The 21,852-nt window shown below is 47.5% G+C and overlaps 1 protein-coding gene across 14 annotated transcripts in view; it reads right to left on the reverse strand.

Moving 5' to 3' along the window:
- The window catches only part of IGSF5 (immunoglobulin superfamily member 5), a 59,068-nt gene extending 50,066 nt beyond the window's left edge, over positions 1–9,002 (reverse strand). Inside the window, exons 1-2 of one of the 14 annotated variants that reach the window (XR_012129115.1) lie at positions 5,745–7,042; positions 2,362–2,440 (exon numbers count right to left, since the gene is read on the reverse strand). Coding sequence is in view for 12 of the 14 variants with exons in the window: in XM_073231319.1 (XP_073087420.1) it covers positions 2,362–2,419 (58 nt within the window). In the remaining 2 variants the exon portion in view is untranslated. Of the gene's footprint in view, positions 1–2,361; positions 2,441–5,744; positions 7,105–8,889 lie in introns of those variants that run through there. The other 13 variants (XM_073231319.1, XM_073231320.1, XM_073231324.1 and 10 more) reach the window with 13 other exon arrangements.
- Between the last annotated feature and the right edge of the window lie 12,850 nt (positions 9,003–21,852).

The following is a 21,852-nucleotide window of genomic DNA, read 5'->3' on the forward strand; positions in this document are numbered from 1 at the left end:
TTTCCACTCTCTTCCAGCTTCCCTCCATGCCCTGTAGACCTCTCACCTTCTCCCAACTCTTACTTAACTTTGGAAATGAATAGAAAAGCAGACAAAAGCAGAAAGGAAAAAGAGAAATAGAGGGGATGGCAGCAGAACTGCTGTGCAGAGGGAATTCCAAAGGAGAAAATGGGAGGCAAAATGCATCAGCAGCCAGGACCCTCAGAAGGAAACCAAGAGGTGGGCAATGGGGTCCCTGAGGCAGGTCTGAGCTGCCTGCTGAGTCCTGCAGAGATGGACGGTAGGAAGCACCATTCCCACTCCCACCCAAAACCGCTACCCACGCGACAGCCCACCAATGTAACCAGCTCCTCCTCCCCAGCCTCCCACCTTCATACCCCAGACTTTACTCAAAAGAGTTCCATCATTTTCGATAAAGACCAAATAACCCTTAACCTTATATCTTAAGACCCTACTTAGTCTCACAACTTCATTTTGCCCCAAACTCCACCCTCTGGCCACCAGACTATCTTTAATTTATCAACTTCGCCAACTCCTTCCAGCCCCAGGCCCTTTGCACAAGCAATGGCCAGTCTCACTCCTCAGCTTCCAGCCAAATCATCTTCTCCTCCATTTTCTATAGATTTTATCACTTGACACCTAATTCCCCCTTAGGCAGTAAACTCTTTGTTAGCAGACACTATGCCTGGTTGCATCCCAGTGCCTGAAACTAAATGGCATTTAGCAGGTCCTCAGTGAGCAAATAAATAAGAAGAGTGGGTTCTATATAATCTATCACACAGGAGGCAAGGTAAAAGAGGGCAAAGTTCACTGGCAGGAGCCCTTTATGTGCACATGAAGGTTGACCTCAACTATTCAGAGCCAGGTCTGCAAAGGAAGGTGTCTCTACCCCCAAGACTTCCCAACAGGAAGCATCCTAGGGCTCAGTCTTCTACAATGGATCCCACTTCCCCGGGGACATGAGAATTAGTCCACAATACCATCCCCTCCTGGAATAACATCAACCAAAGCCATCCCTTCCTTCAAAATGGAACTTTAGGAAAAGGGTCTCAGAAAAGCCACACACCCATGGATCATCAGCTTCCCACTGAGCTGTTGGAAGAGATTTTTGCAACCATGGCTGAAATAGCCATGTTGAAGATGACCCTGAAATGAATGCTGAGCATGGATTGCTAGCCTCACACAAGTCCCCAAGCTCCACACAAGCAAGGATGGTCTCCACTCCACAAACAAACGCTTAGCAAGCACTGACTGAATGCTTTGCCCTGGGTACTCAGGCATGGGCTTCCAAATGCCTTTGCCCTCAAATACATTTCCCACCGCAGCCGGGTCCCCTTGGCTTATGAGTCAACCTACCCAAAACCAAAATTTACAAAACAGTCCTTGTTGCACATAACACACTCTGATAATCCCTGCGCTTTTTTATTCTACTATGTCTTTGCAATGCGAGCTTGTCATGGACAGAGTTTTTAAACATTTAAACATTAAAAAACATTAACAAGCCATCTGAAATAGACTGCGTATGTGTATGAAGAACAAAACATGGAGCATATCTATGCAGTTAGAAATATGAATAGCAGTCACTCTTCAGGGCGGGGGGAGGGGAGTGACTTAGAAGGGGACATTTGTGGAATGTTCTTGGCCTTGTTGGTACACAAGGTGTTCAGTTTGTAAAGATTCTTCAGGCAACACCTTTATGTATACTGTTCTATATGTACATTATTCTACAAAACAATGCCTTAGAATTGGCATTTAACCCAGGATGAAACCCTGAGGAGTCCAAGACCTAGTTGGGAAAACAAGACAAACATGCCCGAAGCAATGAAATCTAGACACAATGTAATCCAAAGCAGGGTACAAACTCCCACTGCCCTATGGACCCGGGCCTGCATGCGCCATCTCCTGGGAAGCACAGCCTGGTTGGGAGACTCTGGCCTGGGATACCCGGAGTCCACCCCAGCAGATACCTGGGAAATTCTGGGACAACAGGAGCTCTTGGGAGGAATGGAAGTGTCACATGCAACAGGCCCTCCCTCTGCCATTAAACAGCCACTGAGATCATCACCCCAAATGCCACAGGGTCAGGGAGGCTTCAGAGAACAGGTGATGCGCGAGTCCAGCAAGAACCTGGATGAAGAGGACAGCGGGGCCAGACCCACCTGAAGGACCCCCCTGGAGCTAAGTGGGCACAGCAGGAAATGGACCCAAAGAAGAGAAGAGCCGCCCACTGTGGGAGGGGCTGCAGGGGGAAGGGTCTGAGGGGAAGCTTCCGGCAGCCCACTGCGCAGCGGCCTCTGGGTTTCCTGCACCCACTCCGAGTGGATGCGCCCCAACATCCCACCAAGCTTACACGATCCCTACCTGCCAGCCCAGCCAGGACGACCAGCACAGCCAGGATGCCCTTCCAGCTGCCCTCCATCTCCTCATGGTCTTCCTCGCCCTGGAGAAACATCAGGGAGCAAACAGTCCATCACTGACGAGCGTCTACCACCCAGAAGCACCCAGAGCCCCTGCCAGTGCCTATGTATCTGTGGGCACATTAGCCAGCACTTCTCAGTGTGCTTGGCACCAGCCCCGCCTGGGATCTTGTTAGACAAGTAAACTCTTGAGCCCACCCCAGACCCACTGGATCAGAAAAATCCAGGACGAGACCAAAAACCTGTCTACACAATCAAACAGTGTACCAGTTCTGGTACGTGCTCAACTTAGAGAATTATGTATTAAGTGATCTGATGCCCAAGCCCATGTACACATTACAAGATGCAAATGGTATCCCATCTTGCGGGACGGTGGGCCAACGAGCAGGAGCGAGGGCTTTCTGCTAGTCATGTCAGCCATGATGCTTTAGTCACTGAAGGGAAAAAATCATTCACATGACAAGTTTACATTATCAAGGGGGAAATGAAGAAATGGATGGTAAGCTTATCAGAAAGTGGCAAGAGATATGGAGAGAAATAGAAAAGGGGAGCACGTGGGGAAGGGTGGGCTAGCTATGTGCATGGGGTGGGCTAGCTATTGATTCAAATAGGAAGGTTGGAGAAAAGCTCCCCTAAAAGGTGCTCAATGAACAGTGAAGACAGGGAGGTGACAGCCATGTAGATCTTGGACAAAGAGCTTTCCAGGCAGAAGAACAGCAGGTGCAAAGGCCCTGAGGCGGAGCCATGCCTGGCATATTTGAGAAACTAAAGAGCTGGGTGAGTCAGAGTGAGGGTGAGTGGAAGGGGCAGAGGTCAGAGGCAGGAAGGTCAGGGTGGACTAAGTAAGGCCTGGCTGGCCTTTGGCATCACATGGGGACCCTACAGCCCTTGGCCCTTCCTCCCAATCCCTTGTTTCTTTGATAACCATCTCGCTCACTCTCTATCCTGGTTAGTTTTCCTTCTTCCCTGCCCCAGGCCACCCCTTGAGGTCACCAACACTGCTTGGTTCCCCTGGAGCACTTAGGGACAGATCACCACTGACTGCATCACGAATGGTCCACTCCTCAGTCTCAGGAAAGGGTCTCTTTGTTTCAAACACTCTTCAGCACCATCAATCTGCGGAGCTCAGTGACCTGACCTCGGTCCTCACTTTGGCTTTGGCATCTGCACAGATCCCAGCCCTGCTGGGGGGGTCCACCCCATCGCTCCAGATGTGGGGTGCCAGTTTCCACCAAAGACCCTGTACTGGCTTTTGTAATGAGCAGACATGCCCACCCAGGGCTCTGGCCTCCTTTTTCTCTTACAGGCCGAAGGAAGCAGCCCTCACAACATGTCAACCCACAGGCAGAAATACAAGAACTGAACCAGGCACAGATAAATAACTGCCACCCCTCAGGCTGCAGAACAAGCCCCATACAAGCTGCTGAACAAAACAGAGTGATGGCGTGAAGGATCGCAGAGGTGCTCAGGCCCGAAACCCCCACTGGGTTGCTGGGTACACACAGCTCATGAGAAGAACATGGGGTCTCCATCTCTCTGTGTCTATCGTGTCTATGGAAAGCAAAATTCAGCATGTGTAATAAACTACAGCCACTCACACAATGTGAGACCCAGGTAACTGTGCTGTGGTACCACCTGGACGTGAAACCCTGCCTCTTGGAATAACTGGAAATAAGACTCCACAGGTCCCTAAAAATATGCCTTACCAGTAAGTTATAAGTAGCAGCTGTACACAAACTGAACTGACATCACAGCCTTCCAAGACTGATTCCAGATCCCAAATTATGAACCATCAAAGCATCCAATAAATCATTTACTAATGTTCAGGGCTCAGTGAACACAGCCGACAAGTCCCTCACTCTACCAGTCACCTAGAACCCTGGACCCCAGCCGAGGATGAAGGAGAAATGGAGCCCACAAATTACAAAAAGTTACTCATTTTATCAAAAGCAACAAATACAAAGTTGGACCCAGCATTACCAAGGCTGCAGCAAGAGCTGGAGGCCCACGAGGAAGTCCTCTATCCCTGATGACCAAGTTGGGTCAGGCCGCGGACAGAGGCCACACTGCTCGCGTTGTTAAATGCTCTGTTCTGCCACCGTCCACGCACACCGTTCTCGATTACTCTGCTTGAGAGGATGATGCCATTTCCAAGGAGGCCGGCAGAACCCCCCGGAACACCCTGAGAGCTACAGGAACCCAGCTGAAAGCTGACCACAGACTTGGGTTTGTAAGGGGATGGTGGTCTTTGAAGGGTGTGTGCTGGAAGGAGCTGTCAAGCTTTAACTGAAATCAGACAGGTCACTTCAATTAAATGAGGACCCAGAGAATTTGTGCATTCATGTCTTTACGGAATACTTTGGTAGATCCTGATAGTTATACATGACATTATGGAAGACTTGAATTACCTACTTTGAGTTCAAAATCCCCCAGTCTTCTTCAAATCTTAAATCTTATTAAATTGTATTAAACACATAGGACTTAAAAGCCAACTGATTCCTTCCTCCTGACAAGGCAAAAACACTCAGATCTATGTAGACCCACTCAGCTAGTCATCCCAGGAAGAAAACTGCTGAATTTGATAATAGCACTTAATTATACACACACACACACACCCAGGATAAGCACACCCTTATTTCTGGATTCTTGGAAATAACCCAACACCATAAAATCCAAAGGTGTCCGCAAATATCTTGTTTCGGGCAGCAGCACAAGGCCTAGACCTCAAAGGAAAGAAGGGCCAGTACCCCTCAGGGCCAGGGAACATCAGCTGCAAGGAGAGCAAGGGGCTCACTGTAAACCTCAGCGTGATAACATCAAGGCACCCAGGCTTCTGCACAAGGGCTCCACCCGGCCCCGGGGCGCCGACCCCAGAGGGGCCCTGGCGCTGCCTACTGCCTACTGACTCGGGGCAGCCTCAGGACCTCGGGACATCAGAGCCCTCCTCCCTTCCACAGGCCTCCTCAGCCGGGGAGAGCAAATGGCATTTAAAGTTCATCAAACGAACAACATGGGCCACAGTGATTTTCCAGCACTTTAATCCTGACCTCCCGAATTCCAGCCAAGTGTCGGCTTTCAGCTCATCCCTGAGAACAGGCCACTGTGAAAGGGGCAGTCACTTGATTAGAAATCATCTCCAGGTCCCAAACTGTCAGAACAGCTGCTCCTTTAAACTTTAACTTTGTGGAAACTGAAAACAAAAGAATATGTGTCTGTTCAACAGGTTCCTACACGGGCTTGGCGACCTGCTTCTTAGCTGGGGCCCTGGGCCCAGGGGAGGAAGGCCCAGATGAGCCCCTGGGGAGCCACTCCCTGCAGCTTTCCTACCTCGGCAGCTTGGCCTCTGCAGGGCTCCAGGGAAGGGTCGGTGTTCCCAGGAGTCTTCTTGGCCTCTGTCCTGTCTCCGCACAAACGCAGGAACAAACCTGTGCAGCCACCGGAGAATTCTGATCCGCCCTCACCAGGTGACAGGAAGTCTGTCCCTCACCAAGTGGTTCTGTCACATCACAGGCTGGGCCGTACATACAGAGGTGGCCTCCACCTGCCACAGGCCCCTCACTCCCGGAAGCTTTGAGCACCTCAGAGCAACATAGTTCCTGTTAATCATTAGCCAGGCCCCAAAGCACAGCTCGGGAAGTCTAGGTGAGAGCTGAGAATGCCGCCTGGGGCCTCAGGGCCAACACTGGTCTGCTGCTCTGCCTCCAGCCTCCAATCCTCCTCAGAGCCTTTCTCAAGGCCTGCAGAGCCGGCCGGCCCGGTCATCCGCTTCCACCAGCTGGAGGCTGGCAGGCCCTGCCTGCCACAGCGTAGAGGTCAGCCTGGCCAACCTTGCCTCCTTCTGGCTTCTGGCCCAGGAGCAGGTGAAGCCAGTTCCTTCTCCAACCAGGCACCTCCACATCCCCAAGAACAGGTTCTTTCGTGAAAGAAAAAAGTCCTACTGGGGAAGTCCTCCAGAATGTGGCCACCTTTCGGAGTGAAGTGAGCTTCCTGTGGGCATTTGCAGAACAGCTGAGCACCCACGTCCAGCTCCTCAGCAGTAAACAGGAACTGGCTCCTCAGAGCACTGTGGCAATTTCTGGAAAAGACCATCTCCCCAAGTCCTGATGCGCAGCACCATGTTGAACTATGCTCTTATGGTCCTTTCTGAATACAGGGATTGTCTCCTGCTACATTTTCATCGTGTCAGGGGACTCGGCATCTAGAATGTCTGCACAGAAGACGCATCAACAGAAGGTGTGGAACATATACTTAAAGGAAGACCCTAAGGCAAATAAGTAGAGGGGAATGTTGCTCCTTACAGCTGGAGGGGATCAGAATATGCCACCCCAAAATATGCCATTTTGGCATAAAGATTATTTTGAAGTAAAGACGTTTGAGATTTAGTAGGTCTAAAAAAGGCCTTCTCAGAGCTTCCCTTTTCTAACTAAAAGCAGCGACTTCTGGGAAATACGGCTGCCATAAATTCTTCTCCAGGGTGGATCTACTCCCAGAAGGGAGAAATCAATAAAACCTATTCCGCATCCCTTCGCCAGGGACTGTATGACCTTGGATAAGATGGAAACACCACTCATACCTGCAAAGACAAACATTGCCAAAGCTTTCTTATCTCCTACCTGTTCTTCTAAAAATCTATTTGTCCTTCCTAAAAAAAACTAGTTGTTCTTTCCATTATAAGCCTTTTCTCCCCATTTACCTTTCCTCTACTAAATACAGTATATAACCAATTAACTCTGACCATTTAGTGAAACTGCTACTTCCTTTGTTGGTTTCCCATATACATACAGAATAAACCTATACTCCTGTTAATCTGTCTTTTGTCAGTTTAATTCACAGGCCCCAGAGACTTCACATAAGAGCATAGAGAAAAAGTGTTGTTCTCTCCCTTATGACACTGTGCTAGAAGATGGTCATAAAAATGGTAAGCAAAACACATAGACACAGGGAGTCAATATATGAGTCACATAACTTCACAAACATACACAGGGTCATAACATCTTATCCATGAGTGTCCCAGAAGGCCAAAATATATCTTGTATTCTCAGCTTCAGTCCTAATGTTTAGAACATCATAAGTCATGAGGACTTGGCTACAAAGCGCAGTATCAACCAAAATTCCCAGCCCAAGCCCCAGCCCAGCTCGGTTACTGGAATATTTTATTAGAGCTCCTAGAAAGGTTTAAGTTATAATAACAGTGAATGTGTAGGAAGGAAAAAAACACTTTTTTGTGTTTGGGGCCTTGAAAATTAAACTGACAGATGACAGATTAACAAGAGAATAGCAAGAGATTAAAAAGAACAGGTCAACCCATGCCACACACATACACATGGGAGAAACTTGGTGCTGAGTAATGCAAAGGGGTCTTAACAAGACAATACATCTGGAGAGAAGTGACAAAACAAAGGAAAAGGAATGTAGGCCTTAAGGGCTGCAACTCTGTGGGAACGTAAATACATGGGCAGACTAGTGGAAGATAAGGGCTGTTTGGTAAGGTTTGTTACATGAAATCTGATTAAATTCCACAGGCATTAAGATCATTTGTCCTTTCTGGCACAAGAGGGAAGGGCAGAGGGTGTCTTTTATCAATAATCTTTGGTATCTGCTTTTATCAATAAGCTTAAAACAATCCTCTGCAAAATGGCATATTTGGGGATGGCTCATTCTGATTTCCTACCAGTGTCATACCAAAATGCGTATGTAACAGTAACACCATTCTCAGAAGTGCCATAAAAGTGCAGCTGCTGGCCTGGGCCCTGGGTGCCCCTGTCTACCAGTTATGGAGCAGCCCCTCCAGGGCAAGAGTGGAAACACCAGTCATTACAAGAGCAGCTCTGAAGCTGTATGGTCCAAAGGGACTGTTTGGGTTGGGTTTTTTTTTTTCATTTTTTTCATTTTTTATTTGGGAAGTTTGTATTATTTCAAAGTTCAAACATAAAGAGAGAATTTACTAATGTTTTTAGCCTATGCTATTTTAAAATCGTAAAGTTCAAATCTACATAAACCATATTCATGCTGTAATTCAAATTGTGGTAAAAGCTCTCCCTTCAGTTTCAGGACCCAGCTGCACTGTGTGTGAGTTAGGGGAAGGCAGGGCTGAGAAGGCTTCCACACACAATACCAAGTAGTTTCCAACACCAGCAGGTGTGTGAAACGTAACTCAATTCCGATCTCTCTGCTGGGAGACAGCACCAGATCCCCAGGTTAAGGACTCCATCCCATAAGGCTTCCCTCTACTCCCTACTTCGGATGCAAATTGCAAGCCAAAGGCTGTTCCCTGTGCTTCTGACCAACAGGCTACAGATCTGGAGGTTCCAACAGCCTCCCCCTTAAGTTCGGTGAATTTGCTACAGTGGCTCACAGAGCTCAGGAAGACACTTACGTTCACCAGTTTAATAAAGGACACTGTAAATGATACAAGTCAACAGCCAGATGAAGAGATACACAGGGCAAAGTCCCAAAGAAAGGAGCTTCTAACCTCGTTGGCTCCTGGCTGGGAGGCATGCGGATCCTCTCTGACAGAGAAGCAGGGTGCAGAAGAGAGATCAAAGTGCTCTTCTCACAGGTTTTTGGGAGGACGTCCTTGCATAATCATGATTGGCTAAATCCTTGGCCACTGGCTGAATCAGCCTTCAGCCCTCTGCCCTATGCCCTCTCCCCTCCTGGGGCTTGAGGGCTGAGGACTGGGAGTTGCCACCCTCTAATCACAGGGTTGGTCCCCCTAACAAGAAGCCCAACCCTTGGGTGGGGTCCAAGAGACTCCATTAACATAGCAAGACACCCATTTACCTTTGTGGCTCTGAAGCATTTTCCAAAACTGTGGATGAAGACCAAATCTACCTGAGAAATATATTTTGGTCATCTGAATGACCAAATATCTATTTCTTGTAACTCGTTATATCACAGACTCTGAAGAGGGCTTTGATAAAGCTGCAGGGGCTTGAGGGGACCACTCCCTGAGGAAGCTGAGTTTGAGCTCAGAGGGAAGGCAGGCATGTTAGGAGTTAGTTGGGTAGGAAGGTGGCGCTCCAGGAGGACCACCCGGAGGGAAGAGAGGGAGCAATATGTGTCCAGGCAGCAGGGTGGGTAGCAGGAGGCCTGGTATGTGTGAGAAAATTAAATAGGCTTGTGGGACCTGAATGTGAAGAAGTGGCGGATTTGGGGGGCCTTAGATGGGCCTAGATAAGGGGAGGCAGGATCCAAACCAAGAGTTACATAAACAGTTCAGTATATAAAAAGGAATTTTAGGAAAAGCAGTGAAAAACTTTGAAATGGGCAAAGAAGACTTTGGGATTATCTGATTTAATAGGACTTGAGCTGTCACTGAGCTGACAACTCTAACTTTGTGATGGTTAATTTTATATGTCCCCTTGTCTGTGCCATGGTGAAACAGGGACCGTGGGCTTAGATCAGAGCAGGGTGAGGGCCTCCGGGAAAAGCAAGGCAAGATATTTACAGTCAGAGCAATGTAACAATGTAAAATCCCTATCGGAACTCTGTGTTCAGCATTATGCAAAGTCAAGGCCACACTAATTCTCTAGGGAAAGATACCAGACTAGGAATATAGAGATCTTCAGTGAGATCAGTTAAAGGTCAAAAGGCCAGGAGCAACTTAGCCTGGAATGTTTGAGTGTTCTGCAAGGGTATCTCAGCAGAACCCGTGACTTCACTGCAAACAGCCCTGGAAACACAACGCAGCCCACCCTGAGGGCAGGGCAGGTGGTACAAGTCCACACCCTAAGCCCTCAGTTCCCAAAAGTCCTCAACTGCCTATAAATCCCCTAGACAATACACCACCCCAGGCTCTCGTGTCCCCTCCTGGCGTGAGCCAGGAGCTCTTTCCTCTCACTTTATTTTTAAATAAAAGCCTCTGCCCTGGCTCTCCTTCCTTGGGTGCTTGCTAAGTTCATACTTCAACTCCGCAAACAAGAACCCCAGCATCAATGGGATGCTCAGATATCGGGTTAAACATTATTTCCGGGTGTGTCTGTGAGTGTGTCTCCAGAAGATGTTGGCATCTGAATTTGTAGACCAGTGAAGCAGACTGTCCTCCCCCATGAGGTGGGCCTCATCCAATCAGCTGAGGGTCTAAATAGAACAAAAAGGTGGATGGAGAAAGAATAAATTTTTTCCCTCTCTGCCAGACTGTTTTGGCTAGAACATCCATCTTCTCCTGTCCTCAGACACTGGTGTTCCAAGTTCTCAGGCCTTTGGACTCAGACTGGGACTCACACCCCAGGTCCTCAGTTCTCAGCGCCACAGACTTGGACTGGAACTGCACAGCCAGCTCTTCTGGGCTTCCAGCTTACAGAGAGCAGATCATGGGCCTTCTCAGCCTCTGTAATTGCATGAACCAATTTCTTGTAATAAATAAATGTGTGTGTGCATCCCATTGGTTCTGTTTCCAGAGAACACTGACTAACACAAAGTTGTAAGAATCTGGTAGTAGTATAAATGATTCTAGAACTTTGGTGAAGATACAATTGATTTTTGCCCTTCAGATATTGGCCAGTTTTGCATGTTTGTAAATTTTTCAACATTCATGATAGTATATATATCTGTGTATTTTTAATTCTCCATTGAATCTGTTGGGATATCTTGTTGCTTCATTAATTAGTGAGCTAAAGAAAATCTTGGACACGCACTCCTTTCAGATTTGTATGAGAGTCACACTTTTAAATTCCCCAACAGGAGCACTTTGAAGAATTTAAGTGAACAAGTGGCATAATCTCTATAGAGTATTTTTTAAATAGTCAAAGTACTAGGTCGAATCACATATAAGTATCCACATTTAACTTTTTCACCTACAGAAACAGCAATTCTATATTAGATTCAAACAAATGTAAGAAAATAAAAACCCTTGATAACCTCAGTATCACCCATAGATAAGCATCATGAATTTTTAACAAATAGCTTCTATTATTTTCCTTATTACAAAAGTGATACATATTTATGATGAAAAAATTAGAAAATGCTAGTAATCAAAAAGGATGAACATTTTCAAACAGATTGCTCTTCAGCCCAACACTCAGAGACTAGCACTGTTTACAGCATGGAATGTACTGATAAAGAAATGTTCATACTGTACCTAGTGTTTAGTAACCAGGTTTTATTTACTTAATGTATTACACTCCTCTGCCCCCTTTACAGTCAGTAAGTCCATTATTTCTAACGACGAAGCCTAGTTTCATCAGCTGAAGAGCGCATCCCTTGCCTAAGCAGGGGCCCACTGCTGGACGCACAGGCCTGGTGGCCGTGGGCACCATCACGCTGAGCGCCAGAGGCTACTCCTAAAGACTGCTGTAGGGGCAATCCAGGAAGTGCAATTGCTCTTACTGAGATAATCAAAGCCAGGTGATTGCTGGGGTGGGGTGGGAGCTGGAGATAAATAGGCAGAGAAGAGAGCACTTCTAAAGCTGTACGATTCTTGGTATGATACTATAATGGTGGATACATGTCATTATAAGTTTGTCCAAACCCATGGAATGCGAATCCCTAGGTCAGCTATGGACTTTGGGGTGTCAATGTCAACTCATCATCTGCAACAGAAGTACCATCCAGTGGTAGATGTTGACAATGAGGGAGACTATACAGGTGTGGGGCACATGGTTTTCTTTATCTAAAAATGAGGTCTATCTCTTCAAAAAATGCAATCACTGGATCAGAAGACCTGTGCATAGGTCTGAAATATCCTCGGTTAGCAGAAGACTCTCTGAAATAGTTATAATGTCCTTAACAGCTAATATTCAATGTGATCAATACCATCAGCTGTGGTATTTTTAACAATTTAAATGGAAAAAATTTTAATTAATTATTGTTTTAATTATAAAATGAATGTGTTGTCAATTTAGATAATGTGGAAAATTCAGAAAAATACAGAGATCATTAAGCAGAACCCAAAAGAGAGACCCACTAGAGTGTTTGTTAAAGCCTTCCATTCTTGTGTGTGTGTGTGCGTGCCTCCATGTGTCTGAGTGTGTATGTGTGTGTGATGTACAATTTTGAACTTTTTATTAAAGTGTTATATTTAATATTATACATGATATCTGTATTTTTCAATTAACCCACTACACTTGGTTGAATACTATCCCCACAAAATTCATGTCTACCCAGAACCTCAGAATGTGACCTTCTTTGGAAATAAGGTCTTTGCAGATGTAACTTGTTAAATTAAGGTGAGGTTGTAGTGAATTACAGAGGGCCTTAATCCAGTATGACTGGTGTCTTTATAAGAGAGAAATTTGTTCAGAGACACACACAGAGGGAAGATGACGGGAAGACACACAGGAGAAGGCCACGAACGACACAGGCAGCACCTGCAAGGACATGTCTGCAAGCCAAGGACGCCAAGAATTGCCTGCAACCCCAGAAACTAGAAGCAGCCAGGGAGGTTCCTGCCCCAGAGCCTTCAGAGGCAGCACTGCCCTGCCCACATTTTTATTTCAGGCTTCTAGCCTCCAGAACTGAGAGAGAATTAAATGTGTGATGGTTTAAGGCACCTAATTTGCAGTACTTTGCAAGAGTAGGAAAGTAATACACCCACTTAACCAAAATGGCCTAAATATCTTTTCATAAACTTCTGTATTCCTATAAAATAATTTTAAGTGGCTAAAAAGTATTGCTTCATAGATGTACCATCGGCTGTTTAAAGAATTTTTTATTATTAAACATTCATTTGCAGCTCTATTTCAGCTACTAGAAATCTTTTACTTGAACAATATGTACTTTCATGTATTATGTAGGAGAATATAATGTTGTCTATACAATTTTACATCCTGTAATTTAACACCACATTATAAGCATTGTTCCATATCATTAAAAGTCATTCATGAACACTGTTTTAATGGCTTCATAATGATATGCTACATTTGATACATAATACAATATCATTATAAATATAAATATATCATAAGACCGTAAGAATACCCATGTGGTTAAATGTTATGTTGTTTCCAGCATTTCATTATTGCAGGTAATACTGAGATTTATCTATATAGAGGGTGGTGGGCAGGGGGGATTGCATTGGGTACTGTATCTTACATTAGCCTCTTCATTAGTCATATGTCAAAACATTAATCACTTTAAAAGTACTGACAAAGTTAAAGGAGTTTCAGAAGTACTGCAGTGTATGATCCCACACACAGTGTTTGAGCTGACTTATTTCACCACAGCCTCAACGTGACTGAATATTGTTAATCTTGTGAGTGGGGTCAACTGGAATTCAAAGTTAATAAGCCCCCTATAAGTAGGGATTTGCAAAATTCTCTTTGTCTATTCCTGGATCCACAAAATCCTATGAGGAAAGCCACGTAGATTAATGTGCCCTTAAAGTAGCTAAGGCTTTAAGTTGTCTTTAATACCAATCATATCACAGGTGATGTAATTAGCAAACAGCAGGAAATCCACCCTTCATTTATCCCACCCCAAAAACGTAGTGGCTTAAAACAAGGACAGTGACTTACTTTGCCACCTGGGCAGGGCCCAGTGGAGCTGGCCTGTCCTGCTTCCCACAGTGTCAGCCAGGACAGGTCAACTGAAGCTAGAGGCCCCATCTCTCGGGTGGCTGGGCATCCTGGCTGTTGGCTGGGAGAAGGGTCTTCCTTCCTCTCTGTGGGGCCTCTCTGGGCTGCTTAGGCTTCCTTGCAGCATGGCAATTGGGTTCCAAGAGCAACTGCTCCACATGGATAAAATGAAGATTCCTGTGGTCAGGATTCTCACCTGGCCCTGGTTGGCTAGCTCACTACACACGTGTAAGCAATGTGTCATTATTGACTCTAAATAAAGACCCTTGCCCAGTGCTCTGCAGGCACGGTGGCATGGCTACAAGGCTGCAGGAGAGCAGAGCAGAGGCTGGAGTGGTGGCAGCACCGAGGACAGAGGCCCAGAGGATGGCTGTGTGGGTAGAGAGGCCCAGAGGACAGCTGTGCAGGTAGAGAGGCCCAGAGGCAGAGACTGGCTTGCTGCATGCACACTCACTCCAAGTGAACAATATTTTAGTGTTTGACCTCCCACCATGGAAATAAAGGGAATAAGAAAACCCTTTCACCCCAAGAACTACTGTCATTTATTTGGTCACATTGGATCCATAGTGAACTTGCCAGAGCTGAAACCTTTTGGCAAGACACTCCATTAGACTGAAAATAGGAGCTGCTAGTCTTTTAAAGCCTGGACCACAGAACTGGCACAGTGTCACAGTATTAGTTTTCTGTTACTGGGTAACAGACTACCATGTATTTATTGACTTAAAACAATAGAACTATTTTCTCAGAGCTCTGTGTGTCAGAAGTCTGGGCTGACTCTTCTGTGTTCTCCAACAGATCAAGAGGTCAGCCAGGCCTGCATCCTTATCTGGAAGGCTGGATCCACTTCCAGGTTCATTCAGTTTGTGAGCTGAGCTCATTTGCTTGTGGTTGCAGGACAGAGGTTCCCATTTCCTTGATGGTGATCAGCTGAGGGCCATTCTCGGGTCCTAAAGGTCATGCACACTCCGGGGCACATGGCCCCTTCCATCTCCTAAGCCAAAATGGTGCATTGAATCCCCATCCTGCTTCCAGTCTGGCTTCCCCTTGCACTGCCCGCTGGAGAAAACTACTTTTAAAAGGCTCATGTGACTAGATTGAAGCCCACTTGGATAATCTCCCTTTTGCCCTGTAACATAATCACAGGAGTGAAAACAGCACAGTTACAGGTGCCACCCACACTCAGAGGGGAGGCGGCAGCATACAAAGATGGGGGTCCTGAGGGTTTTAGAATACTTGCTATGCTTTCTTCTGGCCAAGAAGTTACAGAGTCCAGATCAGGAGAGGGGACTCAGATCCCTCAGAGAAGGAATATCAGAAGTTGAGGGTCATATTTTAAAACCACAGCATCTTCCAATCATGTGGGCTGTGTGGAGAAGGTATGAGGGGATGGGCGGATGACCTGCATTTACAGAGGCATCCTGAACAAACAGGCTTCCCTCAGGTGTCAGGTGTCAGCTGTCCCCCCAGGTGACAAGGCACCTTGCAATCTGGTTTTGTCGCTCAGCAAAGAGTGGTGTTTGCTGATGGGTGAGAAGACTTTAAAACGTGCTAAATCTTTTCAAAGCAGTCATTAAATTGGGGGGCCTTCTATTGCTACCCTGGTCCTCAGCCAGGAGTTCCCCACTGATTTACTATCCTGTGCATACCCTAATATGGGTCACACACTAAAGGTTGGACAAAAAACAAAATAAAAGTGGCCCTTGCAGCAAACTTAGATTTTCAAAGACAAATAAGTGGTTTTGAAAACGAATTCCAAAGCACAGAAAAGTGTATATTACCTTTGGAACATCATCATCTGATTTCTTCTATTTTCACTGCAGAATTCTCATCTTAGGCATGTCAGAATGCCTGGACACACCACAGGCCCATGTGGCTGAGAAATGAGTGCATCGCCCTTTTCTGGGAATTAGCCCTTGCCAAGGGCCCACCACTGCCTTGGGAAATGAAACTCCCTGGATGCCAGTGGTGACTTCAGTAGTGGAGTCCTTCCTGCCTCTGAAGATGAAAGGTAAAATTACTTTGACTTCAGAATGAACACCCATTGAGCAAGCCATTATGGGTTGAATCGTGTCTCCCACAAAAGATGCGTTGAAGTCCACACATGCAGGACCTCAGAATGGCACCTTCCTGGGAGACACGATCTGCTATAGAGAAGTCACGTTGGCATGAGGTCATTAGGGTGGGCCTAACCTAGCATGGCCAGTGTCCTTATAAAAAGGAGAAAAGGAGACACAGAGACAGAAGAGATAGAAGAAAGGTGATGTGACTACGCCCAGGGAGAAGGCCCCGCGGACCCGGAGGCAAAGATTGAAATGATGCTGCCATTAGCCAAGGAACCTTTGGGTCTAACAGAAGCTGGAAGAGGCCAGGAAGGGTCCTCCCTACAGGTTTCAGATGGAGCGTGGCCCTGCAGACACCCAGTTTCTTATATCTGGCCCCCAGAACTGAGAGAGGAAGTACCTGTTCTTCTTGGCCACTCAGCGTGGGAGGCTTTGTTCCGCAGCCCTCAGAAAGGCAGCAGCGTTTGCTGAGCTCACTGTCCTCTAGAGGTGTTCCTCCAGCCATCGGAAACACCGCCGTCCGGTGAACTCTCTCCAGTCCCCCACTTTCTCAGGCCCCCTACTCTGCCTCATTCACCTGGTGTATTTCCTTCAAAAGCTGAAGTCAGGGTCAGAGGGTTGTTGGGTTCATAATGCACCAAGGAGACCTGTATTTTAAGTGTTAAGCTGGATATTTCCTTTCTCATCTCTTCTTGATTTCTCTACTTGTTTATTCGGTGCGTTTTCCTGGCCAAGACCTGCCGGCCACTCACAGTCGCATACTGCGCCCCAGTCATTCCCCGGGCCACCCCGGCTCCCTCTACCTGCTGATGAGCCTTACCTTTCCTGTCTTCCTCTTCTGAACTCAAGGACTGCAGTGTGCCCATCGTTCTATTCCCTACAAAGCCTGATACATTGCCACACATGGGTGCCCCACTGGCATGCCCCAACAGCCATCTTTCCATATTCTTTGGCGACAGATCCTCCTCTTTAGCTGGGCACATACTGCCTTCCCATTCCTCCCACCTGGCAGCTAAGCACGGCCACGTGCCTAAATTCTGGTCAATGGGGGTAAGTGGATCCCGCCCTCAAAGAGAAGTCTTCTCCTCGCTCCTTTTCTGCACCTTCCTCCTGGCTGGAGAGCACCAGTGCTCATGAGCCACCATAAACCACTCCCAGAGGTGGCTGTACCAATACGCAGAAGGATCCTGAGCCCTCAGGGGCTCTGAAGAGCAGGACGGACCCTCATGTAGGCTTTTGTAGGGAAAAATAAATGTCTGCCTTGCTTAAGTCACTGTTATTTCAGTCTCTATAGCAGCCAAACCTATATACAGATTAATACAAGAGGATTCAAAGATCAAAGCTAGAGACCATTAGGGAAATTCAAGATTTACCGGACAAAGTTTTGGTCCTAAGTAGTGAGAAAACACATGGATTTGGAGTCACAAATGGTGCAAGTTACTTATGCATAACCACACTCAGTTTCTTCTGTAAAATAGGGAGACTAATATCTACCACACAGGGCTATGCTGGATTAAATTTGATTTGTTTATAAAGTGCCAAGCACATAATAGGTGGCCAGCAAATGATAAGTAGCATTATAATTAAATATTTCACATACAAATAAGAGTTCATTCAGAGAATTGTCTCATTTAGACACTAGTGTATCCATCTTTAAACAGCATAGGGATTTCCTGGTCTAGGTTTCTAAAAAAAGAAGACCTTGGGGAAGAAGGGCTACTGAGCAGGTAGCTTATTTGGGAGGTGACCCCAGGGAGCAGAAACAAAAAGAATGAGTGTATTGCCTTCCCAGCCTGCAGCAGCCACAGGCTGGGGGCTTAATCCAACAGAAATTTGCCCTCTCACAGTCCAGAGGCCGCAAACCTGAAATCAAGACGTCAGCAGGGCCATGCTTGCACTGAAAGCTGCAGGAGAGAATCTGTCCATGCCTCTCCCCGGCTGCTGGTGTTTGCCGTCAGTTCTTGGTGTTCTTGGCTGTGGCCACACCACTCCAGTCTCCGTCTCTGTTGTCAAGTCGCCTTCCCTCCCCACCTTCACATCATCTTACAGAGACACTGTCCTGCTGGATGAAGACCACCTGACTCCAGAATGACCTTGTCTTAACCAGATTACATCCTGCAAAGACTGTTTCTGAATCAGGTCCCTTCCACGGGTAGCAGAGGTTGAAATTTGAATATACCTTGTGGGGGACACAGTCAACCCACAGCAGGGAGACAGGGAAGGGAGAAGGGACGGTCTTGCCGAGGAAACCGCTGTGAACAATGGCACTGCATCCTGTTTGGACCTCCTGAGCTGCGCTCAGACTGCCCCTAGAACTTCACCTGCAGGACAGACGTGTGCCCTACTCCGCAGCCTCTGCCCAGCAGGTGGAGGGCTTCCTCCAAGGGGATTAGCTCCCCATGTCAGCTTCCCATTCAGAGCATCAGAGGGACCCCGGAGTGGAAAGTAAAACCCGTAGCCCATGCTGGGTGCTGTCAGCAAGTATCAGCGTGAGGTGGCTGGAACACAGAGCAGAATGCGTCCCGGCCGCTGCCGAAGTGAGAGGTCAGGCCAGGAGGGCAAGAAGCCGCGCGGCACACGTCTGCTGCACGACACGCTGAGCACCTCTCAGATGGCTCCTGCTCTCCTTAATTCCCCCCTGTCACCACGTCCACAAGAGGTGAGCAGCCACCCTCTGTACAGACGACTCCAGAGAGGTGTGGGTGAGCCAGCAGCCCGCAGCCACCCGGGCCCATGAGGAGTGAGCCATCGCCCTCCTCCGCCACTGGTCCTAGACTTCCCTCGCAGCCTGTCAGCACTTCCGCCGGTCCCAGCCACTGGTCACTACCACTGAGAGGTGAGTGGCAGTGATGACCAGGGTTAACAGCCCCTGCTGGGAGAGTCACTTCCTTCTTTGCCTGCTGGACCTCAAATGGGGAGGCCCCAAGTGACCAGGGATAATCGTGAAACTTTACTGTGAACCTGAGCGGAAGCTCCCTTCCCTCAGGAACCAGGATCTCTAATCCTATAGAACATAAGGTTTCTGGCAATCTATCCATTAGAGAGTTGTCAGGAGCGGCAGTGAGCAGAGAGCCCCCACTTCTGAGGTTTGGCTTCCTGACCTGAATACTCCGACAAAGCGTCACGTGCTGGCTGCGGGTTCAGCCCCCCCGATGGCTACTGTTGCAGAACCGCACACTGGCTGTGCCAGAGGACGGTGTCCAACCCCAGGGGCCGTCAGCCCTGGCTGGCACCTTAGCTGCACCTTTGCTGGCCTGCCCATCGTTTGTTGAGGCTGCTGGCGTCCAGGTAATACACATACAGCAGAGAAAATGGATCCCATGGTCATGCACTCATGACATGCTTCTTTGGCTAAAAATGGATTCTTAGTTTGAGCTGCAGGTTCCTATTTAATAAATTGTTCATCCTGAGGTCCCCAGATGGTGGTGCTGGCAGGACAGGAGACAGGGAAGGAAAACCTGTAATATGAACAGGTGTCAGTTCCAGTAAGGAAAATTTACCTCCCAGTGCAATTGAAGGACTCCAACATAATCATTCCGCTCCAGACCTGGGAACGGCAAATACAGCAGGTATTCAGCAGGTCGGGAGCGAGATCAACCTTGGGAAAGGAGCCAGGTGACTCCCACACATCCCTGCCAGCTCGGCTGCTCCACCCACAGGCCACTGCAGGGGCGACTGAGGACACAGGCGCTGATGCCACCAGCCCAGCCACCCCATCTTCCCAGCTGTAGAGGCACAGAGGCTCTTGGGGACATCACCATGAGACACAGGGTTCTGGTGAGAAGCCTGTTTCCGCTTGCAGGCAGGTGCTTTCTGGCTATGTGTTAGCGGTGTGGGGGACACCTAGCTCTGGTCTCCTCTTACGATGGCACTGATGCCATGACAAGGACCCCTCCCCTATGACTTCATCCAAACCTAATTACCTGCAAAGGCCCCACCCCGATACCATCACACTGGGGGTCAGGGCTCCAACACAGGAATCTGGGAGGACACATTTCCATCCCTAGCACCTAGTCTCTGCTCTCCCAAGTCACTTCTTGCAGGCCTCCACTAGAGGTCCCTATCCAATGCCTGAACATTAATTTTTTGAATCGCTCCAATCCACAATCAAATGAGGGTGAAAACTCTCTCAAAGTTCCTACCTATGAATCAAGGCCTTTCCACATCATCTCTCCTGGTCCAGCTCCCTTTCTGCCCCCTGCCCACTGTAGCTGAACATGCATATCCACACACGAGTGCACATGTGCATGCATGTACACACACAGTTCAAAGGGACAGTAGTGGCAGGGAGTTAAGAGCCAGACAGCATGCAGTAGAGGAAAATCACAACCCCATCTCATATCAATCAGATGCAGTGATGGTGCAAAGCCTCAGCGACTCCCTGGGGCCCCCCTTGTCTGCCCTCCCTGGTGGGTGTCTGCAGGGCCCCTGCGTCCAGGCTCCTGAGGCTGTGGCATCTTGCCATCTCTACCCCTTTTCCCCTTCCAGTCCAGCGTTTTGACACTGCAGCCATCACCAACAACTGAAATTCACTGCATAGTTTTCTTTAATTTGATTTCCAGCTGAAAACACAATTACCTACTATAGTGTCATCCTAAATCCTAACATCTGTGGAATTATGGACATGATGTAATGTTTTTTCCCAATTCACACTAAAATAAACTCATAAGTACTGAAATTAAAATTGTTTGTGCTTCCTAGAATCATTTGTGAGCCACCTGTAGGAAACATAGTCACCTGACCAAACTCATGTTTTATAGATTTAGCCCTGTTTTGTCCCTGGAGGAGGAAACCTGTCTTCTTTTGGACCTGCTGACATTTTTTAAACTAGCATTTTTCATTCACATTTTGAGGACAATCAGAAGCTCTTTTGTTTTAACCACAGCAGAGAAGAAAAAGATGCTGAAAATCACTGGGGGTTTCTATAATGTTAGGGGAACAAATGGGCTTGATTTTCTACTAGAAAAGGGAAAATATGCTGGTCCCATTTTAAGTAGCTCTAGTTACCTCTGAGGTGATTAGCACTAAGTATTTATGAAATGTTACCATTTCCTACATTAGCCATGTTTGGTGGTTTTCCAAAAAGCATCTAAGACATGTGTTAGCATCTTGGTACCCACAAAGTAGAGTTGTACATCTCAGGCTTTTGCACTCCAGATGGGTAAAATGGGCTCTGTAATTATGCTGTGGGGCAAGGGAATGCTGATCTCTTCATTTGGAAGAGTGGGACTTCACAACGGGTAAGTCAGGAACATTTAGCTAAGAACAAAATCTGTGTCCAGCGCAGGCTTACTGAGCACCTTGCCTTGTTCCCAACCTGAGGACATGACAAATAGTTTCTCTAGTACAGCTGTTTAGGTTGTAAGCACTCCCTACTGAGTCAGGACTGGTTGCAGCCACATATGATTAAAATATGTAGAAGAGAAACCCTAAGTAACAGGGACTCATGCATGGAAGGCACTGTTCTCTCACAAAGGGACGGCAGAGGAAAGCAGTCCTGGACCCATTCACAGGGCCCTTCCTTCCTCCTTCTCTCCACCCTCAGCCTGCAGCTTTGATTCTCAGCCTCCTCTACTGCCCAGCTGCTGGCTGGCTCAGGAAGAGGATGTGCTGGCCAGCTGAGTCCCCCCACTGTCAGGCACCTTCCAGGGAGCCCCCTGCAATGTGATGACTGGAATTGAGTCAAACGTCCACGCTGCCTATAGAGGAGGATGAGAAAGGTATTCTCTTAGCTGGGTGCATTGTTGCCCCCAAAAAGGACTTAGGACACAGAGGCATGAGTGAAAATGGTTCCACTGACCTCTATTATCGGTGCAGAGATAGGAATTTATTACATGACCTAAAGACACAAGTCCTTTT

This window comes from Manis javanica, chromosome 3, assembly GCF_040802235.1.
Source record: "Manis javanica isolate MJ-LG chromosome 3, MJ_LKY, whole genome shotgun sequence".
Lineage (NCBI taxonomy): Eukaryota > Metazoa > Chordata > Mammalia > Pholidota > Manidae > Manis > Manis javanica.